The sequence below is a fragment of the Symsagittifera roscoffensis genome, chromosome 3 (genome assembly GCF_963678635.1).
Source record: "Symsagittifera roscoffensis chromosome 3, txSymRosc1.1, whole genome shotgun sequence".
Classification (NCBI taxonomy): domain Eukaryota; kingdom Metazoa; phylum Xenacoelomorpha; order Acoela; family Convolutidae; genus Symsagittifera; species Symsagittifera roscoffensis.
Window position 1 is genome coordinate 8621680 of NC_087064.1, and position 16060 is coordinate 8637739.

Consider the following 16060-nt stretch of genomic DNA (forward strand, 5'->3'; position numbering starts at 1 on the left):
TCGCAACAGGACATTTTTTAAACAAATACTGATAAATCCAAATAGTACGCTTTATTTGACGGATATGAATGACTCTGAAAACTCACAGAAAAACTAACAAGGAAAAAATCAGAATTTATTGAATTGAGTGTTATACGATCATGATATTTTTTGTTCAAGTTTCTTAATTGTTCTTTCTAGCAGAAATTTGGATTCAGTGATTAATTTTCGCGTGAGTAATTTTTTTCTGAATTTTAGGACTCATAGCAACAAATTACTTTTGATGATGAGTTCTGTTACTTTTGCAATTGGTGAATAATAAACTTGGCAAACACTAAAATTTACTAAGTTTGGACTGTTCTCATCACCCTAATTAAATTTTTATGAGAATTCGTTATGGGCGACAATTCGTCTACTGTCGAATGTGAGCGCAGCGGAGCGAAGTGGAGCAAGCATTATTCGCTTCACTTGTTACGAAATGTCGCCTGTTACGAATCGTCTCCTGTTATGAACTGTCGTACGAATCGTCGCTTGTTGCAAATCGTAGCCGGTTAAGAATCGTTGTCTGTGACCAATTTTTCTTCTATTGAAAATTTTATACACCAATAAAAATTGTGACCAGAAAAGGAATAATTTCAAATCGGGCATCATCAACGTGTTTCTAACCTTTGCTTTGGTGATTTTTGTTACTGCAAAGCGTTTCGAATAATTTTAAACTCATTTTGAGATCTTGTTTCCACTGGTTGTAAAGTTCCTACCCCAAAGTTTCGCGATTTCAGGTTTTTATTATTTCTAGAGATTCCTTGAACATTTGGTCAATTTAAACTTTTTATTGTGGTGGTACACGCAAAGGTGGATCCAGGATATTCGAAAACGTTTTCGGCTTCTTCTAGGTTGACCAAATTGATTTTGCGAGTTCTCCAAAATCCCTATACATACCTTATTTTGACCAAATTTTCCGCAACGAAATCAAAAGTTTGAAAGTACCGGTCAAAACTATCTTTTTAAGGCACTTTTTGGAAGAGTTGACCAAAAACTGCTCGGTCCTCCTAAAAATTTGTATATATAGGCGCCTGTTGACAAAATTTAGGGTCGGTTGGCCAAAAATGGATCATTTAAAATAATATCAAAAATTGACCATTTGGTTGGCCATGGGCTCGAATCCCAAACTCGTAAAAACTAAAAAGCACAAGCTGTTTCTGAAATTTTTATGTACGTAACTTTTTTTTATTGGACCCAATTAATTTTTTAGAACCAAACTGTCATACTTAAATCATTGCGGTTATTATTTTAGCCGGACATGAATCTTGGTTATCTACTTTTTGTTCAGCTGATTGTTCAACTAGTCCTTAGTGAGGATAATGGACTGGGACTGACTCCGGCTATGGGTTTCATGAACTGGCAGAGATTCAGGTAATCTTACTTTATAATAATAAATCATGAATTAACACGATTAAAATTGATTAACACGTTTTTAAGGCAAAAAGTATCGTTTAACTCGCAGTGGAGTTTCAAGGATAAACATCGGTTAGATTGCCTTTTCTTTGTCAATCTGTACAAAATTGCCCAAAATGTTTTTATATTTCTTTTAAAATGGATAATAATGATAATATTTTTCTGAGCAACAAAATCTTTTTTAATCGATTATAATGGATTATAATAGATTTTTGAGTTTTGATTGATTAAAGTCCCGTAAAAATCCATTCTCATGGTTAGATGGCCACGAAAACTGATTGTATGGGTTAAAATTTTTGCGGATACAGTCCATTGTAATCATTTTTCCCATACAACTCAATAGCGCAAAAGTTAGGCCAGAAAATTACAACCGGCGTCAGGACAAAAGATTTTTTGGTATGTAACAGCTAAGAACGCCCATTTGATTTCGTTCTTAACGTGCAAAAAAATCAAAATTCCATGCACGGAATTTTTATTTTGCAACTTTCCCCTTAATTTTATGCCATCGTGAAGTTTATTAACAAAAATCTGAAAATCTGCTTGCAAAATTTTGAAAAACAATCGCTGAAAAAAGTGATATGAAATCTGGTATTTCACAATACCGATCTTACTTATGATTTTAGTCAATTACCAAAAAAAATTTTTTTTTTTGTGTTCGAAGTTGTTGTATTGGAAGATTGGAGCGGAACTACACTCCTGGATAGGAGACGTTGTTTAAGCATCGTTCGTTTTGAAAATCAATTTGACCGTAATAGATGTTTTGTTAAGATCAAAATGTTCTTGACATTTTGTTTTATTAAAATGTGTTGTTAAAGCAATTTTCCGAGTTTAAGAAATTTATATTGCTCAGAAACACAGTAGTAAAATTCTGTATAGTTTCGACTTAAAGTCTCATCAAAAACGGTTGTTTTCTTAATAGCTGTCGTTTGAATAATTGGACACTGTCGTATGTAAACGAACTATGTAGCCTAAAAAATTGTGTGCAAAAAATACAATTTTTTCTGGTGTTCAAATTACTCGTAGTAAGCTTTACTTTAATAACTAGCAGTTTACTGTTAAGCAGGGGCGGATCTAGGATTTTCTCGAGGGGGTGCGGATTTTCAAAAAAAAATGTAAATTCTGTCGACCTTTTTTTTTAGGTCGAGCAAATTGATTCCAAGCGCTAAAAAAAGACCTTGTTTTGGCTAATTGTCTGCACCGCAGGCAAAATTTAAAAAAAAACGGGCCAAAAAAGTTACGTTTTTTCAGCGCGCGCTCCCCCCTCAAATTTATTATATATTGGCGCCTTAAGCGCCTTTATAAAATTTTTAGGGTCCGTCACAAAAAATTGGATATCTCAAAATAGTACAAAGGGGGACCCCCCTTCCCCTAAATCTGCCGCTGCTGTTAAGTGATTAGTTACTTATTGAAGTAAATCCTCTCAACCCTTGTAGGGGGCGTAACAAGAACCTAGCTTCATTTTGTAACAATTTTGAGCTCGTTTTTGAGCTCCGGTAATCCAAAAAATTTTTGATATGAGTTAAAGCCAACGCAACATTTGGACCTTAACTTAAATGCACGTAGCTTTTTTAGTTGTTTTCAGCGCGTTTTTGTAGATGTCAGACGGACTGTACAAATTTCCCTGACGAATGCCTGCACGAGAATTTGTTCAAATCAATCGCGGATGCAATGGTCTCTTTGGGTTTGAGAGACGCAGGGTACACTTATGTTGCGATTGATGACTGCTGGCTGATGAAGAGAAGAAGTGAAGATGGCCTCTTGGAAGCGGATCCTAAGTTATTTCCCAGTGGTATAAAAAGCTTGGCGGATTACATGCACAAAAAGGGACTCAAATTAGGTTTGAAATTTGTACCGATCGGATAGAATTAAACCGACCGGATAGAATTAAACCGATTTTGGATAGAATTAAACCGACCAGCTTTTACTATTCCAACCACTACTAAATTGAAAGTTGGATTTTGTAAATTGAGACTTACTTTTGGCTTGTTTTGATGATTATCTTCACAAATTGTTTTTTTTTATACATCTATAAACCCATACATTCACACACTTTTACCCTACCCCCTCACACTTTCCTCAAAAATTTTAATTCGATTATATTTCATTAAAAATTCATTATAATAAATCATAAGATGCTTAACAGGTTGAAAATTTATTACCAAAACTGGCAACAATTTTTGCGTTACTCAGTTTTCGGTCTACTCCAACTCTATACCTATACACCATTTATAAAAAAAATTGGCAGAACAATCCTCACTTATTTAACATCTTTCCCCTGTTTTTAACACCCCTTTCACTTACCAATCCCCAAAGTTACCCCATCTCCCTTACGCACACACATCCCATATTTGGGTGGGAGTAAAGCAGCTACAAAATAATTCAGCCAACATTGCAGAGGAACGAGGAATAATCAATATTTATTAAAGCAATTACGTAAGAGTTTCAAAAATATGACAGTTTTCAACAAAAAAGGCGCAATTTACAGTAAACAGTATTTTTCTAACCAGAAAAAGAGTTAAACTTTTTTGTACTATTTTCAGATCTCTATTTTTGACTGACGGATCCTACATTTTGTTTAGGGCGTCTTGAGGGGGAAGCGCGCTCCGAAAAAATGAAAATGCGATTTTTTTTGGTAAAAACTTTCCAAACTGCTCAAAACGCCTTTTTTTGGCCCGTTTTTTTTCCAAAATTTCATCTGCGGAGCGGAAAGTTTGGTCAATATAGGGTTTTTTATTGATTTGTGAGGCCATGCAAAATCAATTTGGTCGACATACAAAATAAGCGATAAAATTTCGAAAATTTTTTTTTGAAACCCCCTCTCCATCGAGAAAATCCTATTCCTAGATCCGTCCCTGTCTAATTGCACTTTGGAAAATGGGGGTAGATTTTTAAAAGCAGACTAGTTTTTTAGCACTTCGATTATTTAGCCGACTCTATTTAATCAACTCAGAACGCTGATTTCAATTGCAGCATTGGCATGTTTAGTCTGTTCTCTCAGCTGCGCTTACACTCCGCACAAGTGCCGTTGTGCTCTTGAATCAGTGTTCGTCACCATTTTGGAGTGTTCTGTTTTGGATTGATAGTTTTATCAAACTGCGAAGTTTTCAAATTAATTACGAAAATTGATGTACAAACCTAGGAGTCTTTTGTTACCTCCTTCGATCAATTGTATCTCCTTTTTCTTATGTTAAACTGCTAAAAGACTCAATTTTCACTTTTTATGGCAAAAAGTTGGTCTGCTAAACAACAGGTCCCGAAACATGAATCAAGTAATGGGCTTATACTATGGGGAATGCTTATCACTGAGACCTTCTGTACTATTATCCTGATTGGAGGAAGAGTTAACCTCTTGTTGACTTTACTGTCACTATGCTTGATTGTTTTCTCGTCTATTTGTGCTTTTCCTTGTTCAAAGTTATTTTTTTTCTAGGTATTTACGCAGATGTCGGTTCCCAAACTTGTGCAGGGTTCGCAGGTAGCAATGGATTTGAGAAAACAGATGCGCAGACATTCGCCTCATGGGGAATAGACATGTTAAAATATGACGGGTGCCACATTGATCCAAAAAACTCGGGACCAAGCTACAAGAAAATGGCAAAGGTGAGAGAAATGATAAATTAATATCTCTGCCGTTTTTTTAAAAACTACATTTTTTCTTGCTTTTTTGACCAGTTTAGGTTTACTTTCGAAAAAAAAGGTTTGTGATATACATGATAGATGTAAAGAACTCTCTGACTAATCTGCTCAATGATGTCCTCTAAATAATATCCAAAACCCTCTAAATGACTAACTCAACTTTTGAGCACCTGGTAACGAATGCCCCTTGCATCAAGGGTGATAGTTGAAAAGATCCAGAATTATTTGGACCCGTTTTGAAAAACTTGGTCTTATATTTTAATTAATTTCAGGAATCAAAGTATTTCTGAAACTTTTTGTCAAAAATTCATCATATGCGAGCTCTTGAATTTTGATCTGGGAAATCAAAATTAAGCGAGTTCCGAAATTGGTCAGTTGAAAAAAGTTCAATCAATTGTTTATTCGGGAGTCCACTCCTAGTAAAAAAGTTATACCAGCTCGTTATTGTATGGAATGAGAGAATTATTTTTGCTGGAACTGAGCCAATTAAGGATGAGTGCAGGAGTATCGGGTGGAACTTTTTTTTTTCGAAAAATTGGTCCTTTTGAACAATTGGTCTTCTTTGGTTAGCCGGCAATTCAATTTTTTTTAGTCGGAAGCCAGAATGACCAAGTTTTGCTTCTGTTTATTGTATACTGTGTTGGGTAATAAATGTCGTCCAGAAGTTGATGTCGTAGAATAGAACCGTATGAAACTTTTGAGACATTTGGCAGTCAGAATTGAGGGCGGGAGGGGGGGGGGGGGAGATGGTATGGTGTAAAAGAAATTGGGAGACTGGGATTTAGATTACAAAATTTTCTTGGGTTGGATCTATTAATTGGGGGGTATTAGTTATTAGGTAGCATTAGTAAGTACAGGTTAATGGGCTCTTTTTTACTCCCCCACATTTGAGTTTCAGTTTTGAAATACTATTTTTACGTTGATTTAAAGGAATAAAATTTTACATGGTGAACAAACCATTCATTGTGAGCACGTTTGTTCTTCAAACCTTAAATCGTAACATCACGCATTCAGCCATAATAAATGGCAACACAACTTTAAAAAAGGAAAATTTGAAATGTGGGGGGGGGGGGGTTGCTGAAAATAGCGGCTCAATGGGATTTGTTATATGTTTTTAAGGCCCTGATTGACTCTGGGCGAGATATTTTGTACATATGTGCCTGGATCCACAAAGACTACGACGCCGACTACGCGGAAGTGGGGAGAACGTGTAACATCTTCAGGAACTACGTGGACGTTGCCGACAGCTGGGACAGTGTGATAAAAATCATCAACTACTACGCCAAGCACCAGGTAACGGAAATGATGGGGGTGGTTATGGAATGGAATTAGAGAGAAGTTATCGGAAGTTATGTGTTGGAGAAGGGGGATTCATACAAACATGGCTTGAGCTTGAACTCCTAAAAACTTTTTTAGACAGAATGTTTTTTGATAACAACTTTTAAAATCTATTTGGACGAAATAAATGATTGAACTTTTTAAATCTTTTTAAATTATTGAACGAATCAGACACAAAAAAGGAGTTTATGGTGCGTTTGGTTTGTAAAAACTACTTGGTTTGTTGGCTAAGTTTTTGCCTAAATTTTTCCGAATCATTCTTGAAAAAAGGATCCGCTGAAACATCTCAGATAGATTTGAGATTATGCTGTCAAACAACTAATTATGATTTCAAACAGTTAACGAAATGTTTAGGACCAATTTACCAAATACAGTGGACCTGGTCATTTTATTGACCCCGATGAACTTCTAATTGGCGACCCTGGAACCTCGTTTGGCCAACAGAAGATCCAGATGTCCATGTGGTGTATGTGGAGTGCCCCTCTGCTCGTATCTTCCGACCTCCGTTCTATAGACGATGCATCTCTTAGTCTATTACTCAATCGATACCTGATCCGAATAAATCAGGACCCTCTAGGGTTAATGGCGAAGCAAGTCAAGACTTCAAGGTCAGGCCATACGCAAATCTGGCTGAAAAGTTTGGGCGACGAGTCTCTAGGAAAGTATGCAATATGCGTGTTCCGTGAAGGATCCGACGATCAAAGCACGATAATGACCTTCAGCTTGAAAGATTTAGGTGTCAGCAAACCAGAGAATGATGATATTCAATTCAAAATTTTCGACATATTCACGGAGCAAAATTTCGCCGGTGAAACTGTTTCTTGGGACAAGCAGCTTGAAGTTTACGTTCACGATTTCGACGCTATTGTTTGGATTGTGAAGTTAAACGGCAGTAAAACCAAAGATAGTAAACTGATTATAATTGAGGACATTTTAAGCCTTAATTAACAATTCATTTCTATTTTCGTTTCAAAAATCAGACGAATTAAAATGAAATTTGCTCACATATTTTCGTCCGTTTTTTTTTGCTTCAATTAAGTGAAACTGCTTGTTTTAAATTTACAATGTCAGAGAAGAAAATTTTAGAAAACAGCTATATTGAGCTGCTCTCACTTTTCAAGTTTCTCGAAAGCTTCTCGGAGTATTCGAGCCTCAAACAAAATTGTCCTAAATTGCAAGATTTTATCCAGATATTGTATTATTGTATTATACGCAATTTGAATCAATCAGCAATCATAACAAGAACAAGGAACCTTAACAGAATATGCTTGAACAGGCAAGTTAGAAGATGGTCCTCATCCGGTTCGAGCTCCTCTTTTGCAAAAATATTCCAATGAAAGTAAAAAAGAAACAAAGTAAAACATTGATAATTACCGAAACATATCAGGGAAGGATTTTCAAAAGTGTTTCCGATTTTTTTAGATATTCTTTTTTCAATTCGACCCAATTCGTTTTCCGAGGTCCGAGGCCAAATTTTCTGCGCATCATGTGACAGTTGGGACAAACAGGCCGGACACGTTTTGAGCAAAAAAAATCACGTTTTACCGGCATGCACATTTGTCTCAAAATCAGAGCATATTTTCGCCAACGGAGCCTTAAGTAGAAGTTTAGGATTGGCATAACATAAATGGCTGCCATAAAATAGTACCAAAAGACGGGCCGTTTGGGTAATGGGCGGGTCGAATCCCTGAAAGAAGCGCCCAAAGCTCACCTCCTCCCCTTTCCCCTAAATATGCAGTACCACGAGAACTCATAACAAAATAAAATTTTAGAAAGAAACGCAATTCAAAACGGTTAATGAAAGCAAGAACTCGCAATTTAGTTTGACCAGCTGTTGCAGCGCAAATGTAAATGTGCGAGAGTACAAATGCATATAAAGTTGAACCAAAATGTAACAACCATAAGCACAGTTGGCCGAGTGGCCTTAGCTAAAGCCGATTATATGTGTGACATAACAGTTGACGTAGGTTCGAGTCCCCCACCTGCCCATGTATTAATATACTAAAAAAGGGGGTTATTTCCTATTTTAACTGTTTTGTTGATTCTAATTTGGTTCAGCCTTGATTAAGGCTGACCGCTAAAAAAGAGCAATTTGCCTCAAGGACATTACCGACCGGTTCTTGTGGCTAGCTTGCGCTAATTTGTCATTGAAGCGGTGACGAATAGTATTGAAAATATGATGTTATTGATTATTATTGAAGTTAGTATTGAAGTTATACCCGACCGAAAGGACGAGAAATTTGCCGATAAATTCTCTCGTTAAATTCAAATATTCGACTTCATATTTTTGATTTACGGAGATTAGGCGCACATTTTGGCGCCCCACAAGGGTCAGTTAGTGCCCTGATTGTTTAATAATTTAACGACTACTTTCTTTCCAAGACAAGGGACCCTTTGCACAAGGGACACCGTTGATAATTCCCTTTCTAGAGTTTCCCCGGACAAGAGAGTTTCGAGAGGGGTCGACAAGGGACCAGGGACCAATTTCGACAAGTGACTAGGGAACAGCGACCAATTTCGACAGAATTGGTTAACGTGTTTACCACTGAAGGTTATTACGATCCTGAAGTACTGCTGACATTGATAATTGACATTGAAGTACTGCTGACATTGACACAGAAGATCTCGGTGAAGAGAGTACAACTCAACGAGCAGTCGGTTTAAACATTGAGAAGTCCGTGTTTAGTGGGAAACTTTTTTTTTATTGATGTGCTTATCGGAAAATTCACCTCAAGCTTACGCGACAATTTCGAAACTTCTGCTATTGAAAGTATCTGAAAAAATTAAAAAATGCAAACATTGCTATAAAGACGTTATAGCTTGCTGACAACTGCACTGGGATTCAAAGCTTTCTCGTCTTCCATTCGTTCTGAGGAGGTACGGGAAGCTGTCGATCTGTAAGCCGACAGACGAAAGAGCAGACAGGCGAAAGAGCAGACTGGCGGAAGAGAGGCCTGTTCAGGTGTCCTGATTGTTGACTTTTGGTCAAAGTGCAGCTGTGTTTTTCTCGACACCCGAAGTTTTTGGATTTTTCCCGGTGACGCCAATCTCCAAAACTATAAGAAGGTTCCAACACTTTTTCAAAAACCTTTCCATTCGTGCTATAAAATTATATACGATGTACTTTATGCTAAAAAAAATTTCCGCAAGCTAATAACCAAAATTTTTGGACAGTTCTGTTGAACTGAAATAACTTACAATCGATACTTAGTCAACTGACTTGGCATTTTTTCTCGATACCAAAAATGTTTGGATATTTGTGAACGGAATATTAATCCGTGAAATCGAATCATAGACAAGGGGTACTAGACTAGTTTTTTGGATTGGTTTATGACTCGAACCTGCTGACCAAAATTTTCCGAAAAATTTTGGAAAAAAAAGTAAAAAAATTTCCAAAAAATGGTCAAAACGTCCCCATAATTCTGTGAAACTGTGCTGTAACATGACACCAACCTTATGATAAGTGGTCTGGTAGCAAAATATCAGGCAAATTAAGTTGAGTTTTTTCATCCTCAGGTTTTTTCCGCGTGTGTTGTTGGAACGTAACCAATTTGCCTGATCCCCCACCCACCATTGGTGAAACTAAAAACCAGTTCGCTTCAAGTAAATCTAAGCCGTTTCAGCCCGTCAGATTATTGACTTCGTTGCGCGACACTAATGTTAAGTGGTCAGGTACGGTAATATTAAGTGAGTTAAGTTGAATTCTTTCATCCTCAGGTTTACTCCGTGTGTGTTGTTGGAGTTCAACCGACCTACTTAATTTCCCCACCCCATTGGTACTTCAGCGTAACGTAGCCGTCGCATAGGTCTCTTAAGTGTATGGTATTCATTCTAGGAGCTAGTTCCTTGGATCACGCGCTCCGTATACTATCCGCACCGTCTCAAAAGCGCGTTAAAGAGACTTGTTTCACAAAGCCCGGTTTAAGCTTTAACTTTAACGCCAGGGATTCGCAGAAAACTATCCAATACTATCTGCACCACTTTTTGTCGAATCGGAAAGATCTAGTTATTTGGCACGACGCCATAAATAACTCCATTAATAAGCACCGCAGTAACAACAACCGTAGTTTGAGTACTGATCAACTTAAGAGCCTTCTTTTGAGATACAAGGAGAAAGTTACCGCTATTGTATACTGTCGCCGCAACGGTACGAACAATATAGAAAAGGAGTTGAAAAAAGACAGGTATTCTCGTTCTTAACATAGTTGAGGTTTTTATCTCAAAGCGAAAGGCCAAAGACCAAACACTTATCGAAAAGTATAAAGAGCTGCACCAGCCCCCTTCCCTTGAGTTGAAGACTCTGGTGTTACTTAGACGATACAGTGCCGACTTAAGTACACTGAAAGCTAAGAAGAAGCGGAACCGTTTGTCACCTAAAAATCGTAGAGCGATTCACAACAGACTTAAAGCATTAAAACTTCAAATTACTCCCCCTTGTAAGTTATTGATGTATTAGAGTGTTTTGTGGGTTTATTTGAGTGAAAATAAAGTATTTTCTGAGAGCCGTTTATTTCTGAAATTATTAAGCATGGACGTTAAATTTCAGAAGAAAATTAAGAAGTTGTTTGACAAACGTAGCAATCTCGAAAACGAACTTTATAAATGCCATGAAATAATTTTAGAATACCTAGAGAGTCAGAGTCGTTGCTCAAAAATTGATAACTATATTGAAAAATGTAGGAACTATATAGAACAAGCGGTCGAGATAAATACTGAGTTGATTAATATGGCTGCAAAAAGTGCCAATCCCGACGAATTGATACCGGCACAGGATATGTGGCTTCATAAGTTGACTCAAAGCAACGATAAAGTTTTACAGGAAGCTATCACATATAAAACAAGTTTTGAGGCAGTAACAGAGCCGGACAACATAGATAGCAGCTCAAAAAATTCTCATCATTCTGAAAAAAGTGAAAAACCCCAGTCGCATAAAACAGGTACCCGCTCTAAGGTGTCACACCGAAGCAGCCGACATCATCAATCGGGTTCTCAGAAATCTAGTCGTTATACCGCCGCTCCGTCGAAAACACTTTCTGAGAAAAAGCGCAACTTAATGATTTTAAAGAAGCAACAAGAGGAGCTTGAGAAACAGGCAAAGGTATCATTAAGACTGAAAGAGCAGCAAAACAAGATGAAACAATATGTTTTAGAACAACAAAGCAGTTTAGAGTTGGAAGAATTGGCTGAAGAACACAGGAAAAAGCTGGCAGAAATTGAGTTGAAAGGGCTTGAGTTAGAAGATGAGTTGTCGGAAATCAGCGAGAATGCTGAGGAAAGTGGTTTTACTCGAATATCTCCACAACTAACAATAGACTAAAAGGATCGTACGCGTCACTGGGTCGAATCTGCCGACCACAATCAGCCTGATGCTGTTGTAGTTCCCAATCAAGAGCAGCACGTTCGTTCAACAGCTCCTGAGGCAACTTATCCTGCATCAACAAATTACTTGGTCTCATCAAGTTTTACAGGAGTGAATACTGGCCAGGCAGCTTCTAGTGATCCGGGATTGTATTACAGTAACCACATTCACGGACAACAACATAATTTGTCGAATTTGGTTCGATCGCAGGTTTCCGTTAACAATCCAGTAGGGTTACAGCAGGTCATGCAACCTGTTTCCAATAATTTGGCTCAGCAAACTTTTTTGTCCACTCATCCGGTGCTAGGCAATCCAAACACAGGTTCAGTAGTCCCGGTAACTTCTGAAAACTATTTTGCTCCACCAACATCTGCAAAAGTTCCTTCTGGTGTAGCACCGTTTGTTCCTGCATCAACAGCAATTAATCAGGTTTCTTTGAGTCATCAAACTACAGGATCAGTAGTAGCTGGCTACCAAGCACCTGTAATCCCATCAAAACAACATATGGATGTTCCCGTTAGTAGTTACAACTTTTCAAGCGACCACTATAATCCGTATAGTAATTTGTGGAGACCAGCTGTTGCTGCCCCTTTAATGTCAGCTGAACAACACTACGTTCCTTCGACAACTGTTTTTTCCACAGTAACTCCGATTGTTCCTAAAATTAATTTTTTTCCTTATACAAGTGGAGGGACTGTGTTCTTTGCACAGCCTGAAATTTCTTCACATGCTAATCAACCATTCGTTCCTGATTGTCACGGTAACTCTTCGAGTTACACAGAGCCAACTCCCGGTAATTCACCTGGTGCAGACGTCGAGCGTCCACTTTCGACACGAGAGTTGGTTAATATACTCATGCACAGCCGAAAAGATCATCTCCCTGAGTGGAAGCTGACCCAGTTCGATGGCAACCCCTTTAATTGGCATGAGTGGTTTGGGCAGTTCATATCGACGGTCGATTCAGCCAAACTCAGTGACGATGAAAAGCTTACCTATCTGAAAACGCTCGTAGTGGGAAAAGCAAAATCCGCAGTCGCTGAGTATAGCTATAGCGGAGTACTATATAAAGACGCATTAGCAACTCTTCAAAGAAAGTTCGGGCAGCCGCATGCTGTAGTAGGGGCTCATCTAGATAAATTGAGTACTTTTCCGCCGCTGAAAATGCATAACTCGGAAAATGTAATTGGATTTTCCTCTACAATTTCTAGACTTGTTGCCGTATTCAGGTCTCTGTCTTTTAACGACGACCTGAAAAGTGTTAACTTACTGAATCAAGCTGTGAGTAAACTTCCCCCAAATCTTAAGGAAGCATGGTCAATGCAAACCGTAAGACCCCAATGGCATCGACCAACTCTGCTAGATTTCAACGTATGGCTTAAAGAAAAAGCGGAGGGTCATGAGAGGCCAAAAACAATTAATTCTAAGGTTAAGTCTGAAGAACCAGTAAAGCAAAAAGTAGGTACGAAAGTGTTTGCTAGTAATACAAAGGTGAGTGATAAGACTAAGGAAAAACCAAAGTTCCCTCCATGTTCTGTATGTAAAGGTCAACACGCTCTTTGGAATTGCGCCGTATTCAAAGAGAAAAACGCTACGCAACGAGCGAAACATGTAGCCGAACAAAAACTTTTACAGAGCAATCACAGTTTTCGTAATTGTAGCAAGGCCAGAAAGTGCCCCAAGCCAGATTGTGAAAGCACGCACAACGTGCTCTTACATGGAGCTGAGAAAATTTTTCCTCCTAAGGATACTAAAAGTTCCCCGGCGTCAGGTAACGCAAACACTAAACATGTATCGACTAACGCTGCCGTCGGCGATATTCATAGCCAGGAGTCAACTAAAGGCCTCCTGCCAGTTGCATCACTCGACGTCTCTTCGGATGCGACGATTACTAATGCCCTAGCTCTTTGCGATAGTGCTTCCACGCACTCATGGGTATCCGCCGATCTCGTAAAACGCCTCCATTTGGTTGGCACTCCCATTAACCTCACCATAAATGGATTCAATTCCACGAGCGTAATGAAAACTCATCAAGTAAATTTTGAAGTTGCCGCCGAAACGAATAATAGTGAATTTTCGTTTTCTTTTCGAGCTTATGATAAGGATCATATTCGCATTGGATCGGATAGCATAAGTATTCCTGAATTACAAGAAAAATACCTGCAGTTGGCTCCGATCAAACCTATACATTATAAGTATGCGGACGTCGAAATAATTATTGGGCAAGATTTCTACCATGCCATAAGACCCGTTGAGTACCTTCTGGGGGAGGACTCTTTTTCACCGTGCGCCGTACGCCTTCCGATAGGTTGGGTTTTAAGTGGTCCGTTACCGCCGTCCTTTAAGTCGAACTCGTCTTGCCTTAAGTGTGTTGTCGAAGACATGTCTCTTGCGGACCAATTTAAAACATGGTATGAGTTGGAGTCATATGGAGCCTTCAAGCAGGTAGATGCCCGTTCCGCCGCCGACAAACGCGCTTTGTCCGTTTTGAAAAATGACACCTTTCACGATGGTGAGAGGTACATTGTACCAATGCTTTGGAACGATAAGGAAAGTACTTTACCGAATAACTATTTTTCCTCCTTAGCTCAATTAAAGTCTTTGGAAAAGAGGCTAGATAAGGATCCGTCGCTCCGTGGAAAATATGCCGAAACGATAAGAGAAGATATACAAAAAGGATATGTCATAACCGTTAAGGCACACGATCCCAAATCACGAACCGATCGTGAGTGGTATCTCCCGCATCACCCGGTGTTGAACCCGAATAAACCCGGTAAGGTGCGCCGAGTCCTCAATGGGGCATCAAAGTGTCATGGCGCTCCCTTGAACAAATCTCTGTTGGTTGGCCCGGATCTCCTTCAAAACCTCATTTTTGTACTTTTAAGATTCCGTCAGCATAAATACGCCGTTTCAGCTGACATTGAAGGGATGTTTTTACAGGTTGGAGTCCGTGAAGAAGATCAACCTTCTCTTCGTTTTTTGTGGCGGGAGGACCCCACATCAAGTGTGGTAGTTCACCAATATACGCGTCACATTTTTGGTGCTCGTGACTCGCCGACTTGTGCGAATTTTGCTTTGCAGAAGACTGCATCGGATAATCAAGCTGAGTACTCCGAAGCTGCTTCGGCTGTTGTCCAGAAGTTTTATATGGATGATTATCTGGATTCTTTTCAAAACAGGGATGAAGCCTTGAAATTAGGTAGGGATTTAGTCTCGTTGCTTAAACTAGGTGGGTTTCATCTGACAAAATTTGTCAGCAACGTGCCCGACGTAACAACCGCTCTTGATCCGGACAACCGTGAGTCCAATTCCTCTGTTAAAGATATTTGTGCGAGTCCAGACCAGTCGTCGCATGTTCTCGGTCTCAAGTGGGATCACGTAAAAGATACCTTAGTCGTTAGTAGAGGGGTTGATCGTCCACTAGACAAAGCAATCACTCAGCGTACCGTGTTGAGTTTTGTTTCCTCTGTTTTTGATCCAATTGGGTTAGTGGCTCCGTATACCGTGAAGGCTCGCCTTCTATTAAAAGATATTTGGCGAATCAGCGGTCAAAAATGGGACGATGATCTGCCAGAGGAAATCAAAAAGCAATTCTTTGAGTGGCACTCAGGTCTTCATTCGTTAGGTTCTCTGAAAATACCTCGCAGCTATTTCACTGACCCTTTCGACCGAATAGAACTTCACATGTTCGGTGATAGTTCGCAGGATGTTTTCTGTGCTGTCGCTTTCCTTCGTGCGCGACTTGTTAGCTCTCATCAGACTGAATTAGCCTTTGTGTTTGGCAAAGCCCGCGTCGCGCCTATGAAAGCGCTTTCTATTCCAAAGTTAGAGCTTCAAGCGGCTCTTCTTGCAACCCGCTTAAAAGAAGAAATTTTGAAGGGTCTCACTTTCAAAGTTACGGATATTTTCATGTGGACAGATAGTACCACTGTTCTCCAGTGGCTTCACTCTTGTAGTAAACTACCCGTTTTTGTTGGTAATCGCACTGGTGAGATTTTGGAGTCTACCACCACTGATCAGTGGCATCACATACTTAGCGGTGATAACCCAGCTGATACCGGTCTACGAGGGATTTCTTCGGAAGCCCTCAAGAAAGCAGCTGGGTTAATGGCCCTAGTATATTGAGAACAACTGATTGGCCGTTCAAGCCCGATACAAGGGTTACTGATAAAATAAGACTCAAAGGACCATCATGTGATATCGACATTTGTCTGGAAAATTCGTCAAATTTCGTCGTCGATGTTTTGACAGAAAAAAATCTTCCTTTCGGAAAATGGGAGAGATTCAATTCAATTT

The 16060-nt window shown here is 39.0% G+C and overlaps 1 protein-coding gene across 3 annotated transcripts in view; it reads left to right on the forward strand.

Annotated features, from left to right (window-relative positions):
* Positions 1-7381, forward strand: part of LOC134842217 (alpha-N-acetylgalactosaminidase-like) — a 51661-nt gene extending 44280 nt beyond the window's left edge. The window contains exons 1-6 of one of the 3 annotated variants that reach the window (XM_063858449.1): positions 13-211; positions 1274-1392; positions 3030-3271; positions 4865-5034; positions 6190-6363; positions 6763-7381. In XM_063858449.1, the coding sequence (XP_063714519.1) occupies positions 1280-1392; positions 3030-3271; positions 4865-5034; positions 6190-6363; positions 6763-7356 (1293 nt within the window). In that variant the 5' untranslated portion in view covers positions 13-211; positions 1274-1279 and the 3' untranslated portion in view covers positions 7357-7381. Of the gene's footprint in view, positions 1-12; positions 212-853; positions 873-1273; positions 1393-3029; positions 3272-4864; positions 5035-6189; positions 6364-6762 lie in introns of those variants that run through there. The other 2 variants (XM_063858451.1, XM_063858450.1) reach the window with 2 other exon arrangements.
* Positions 7382-16060: the final 8679 nt, after the last annotated feature.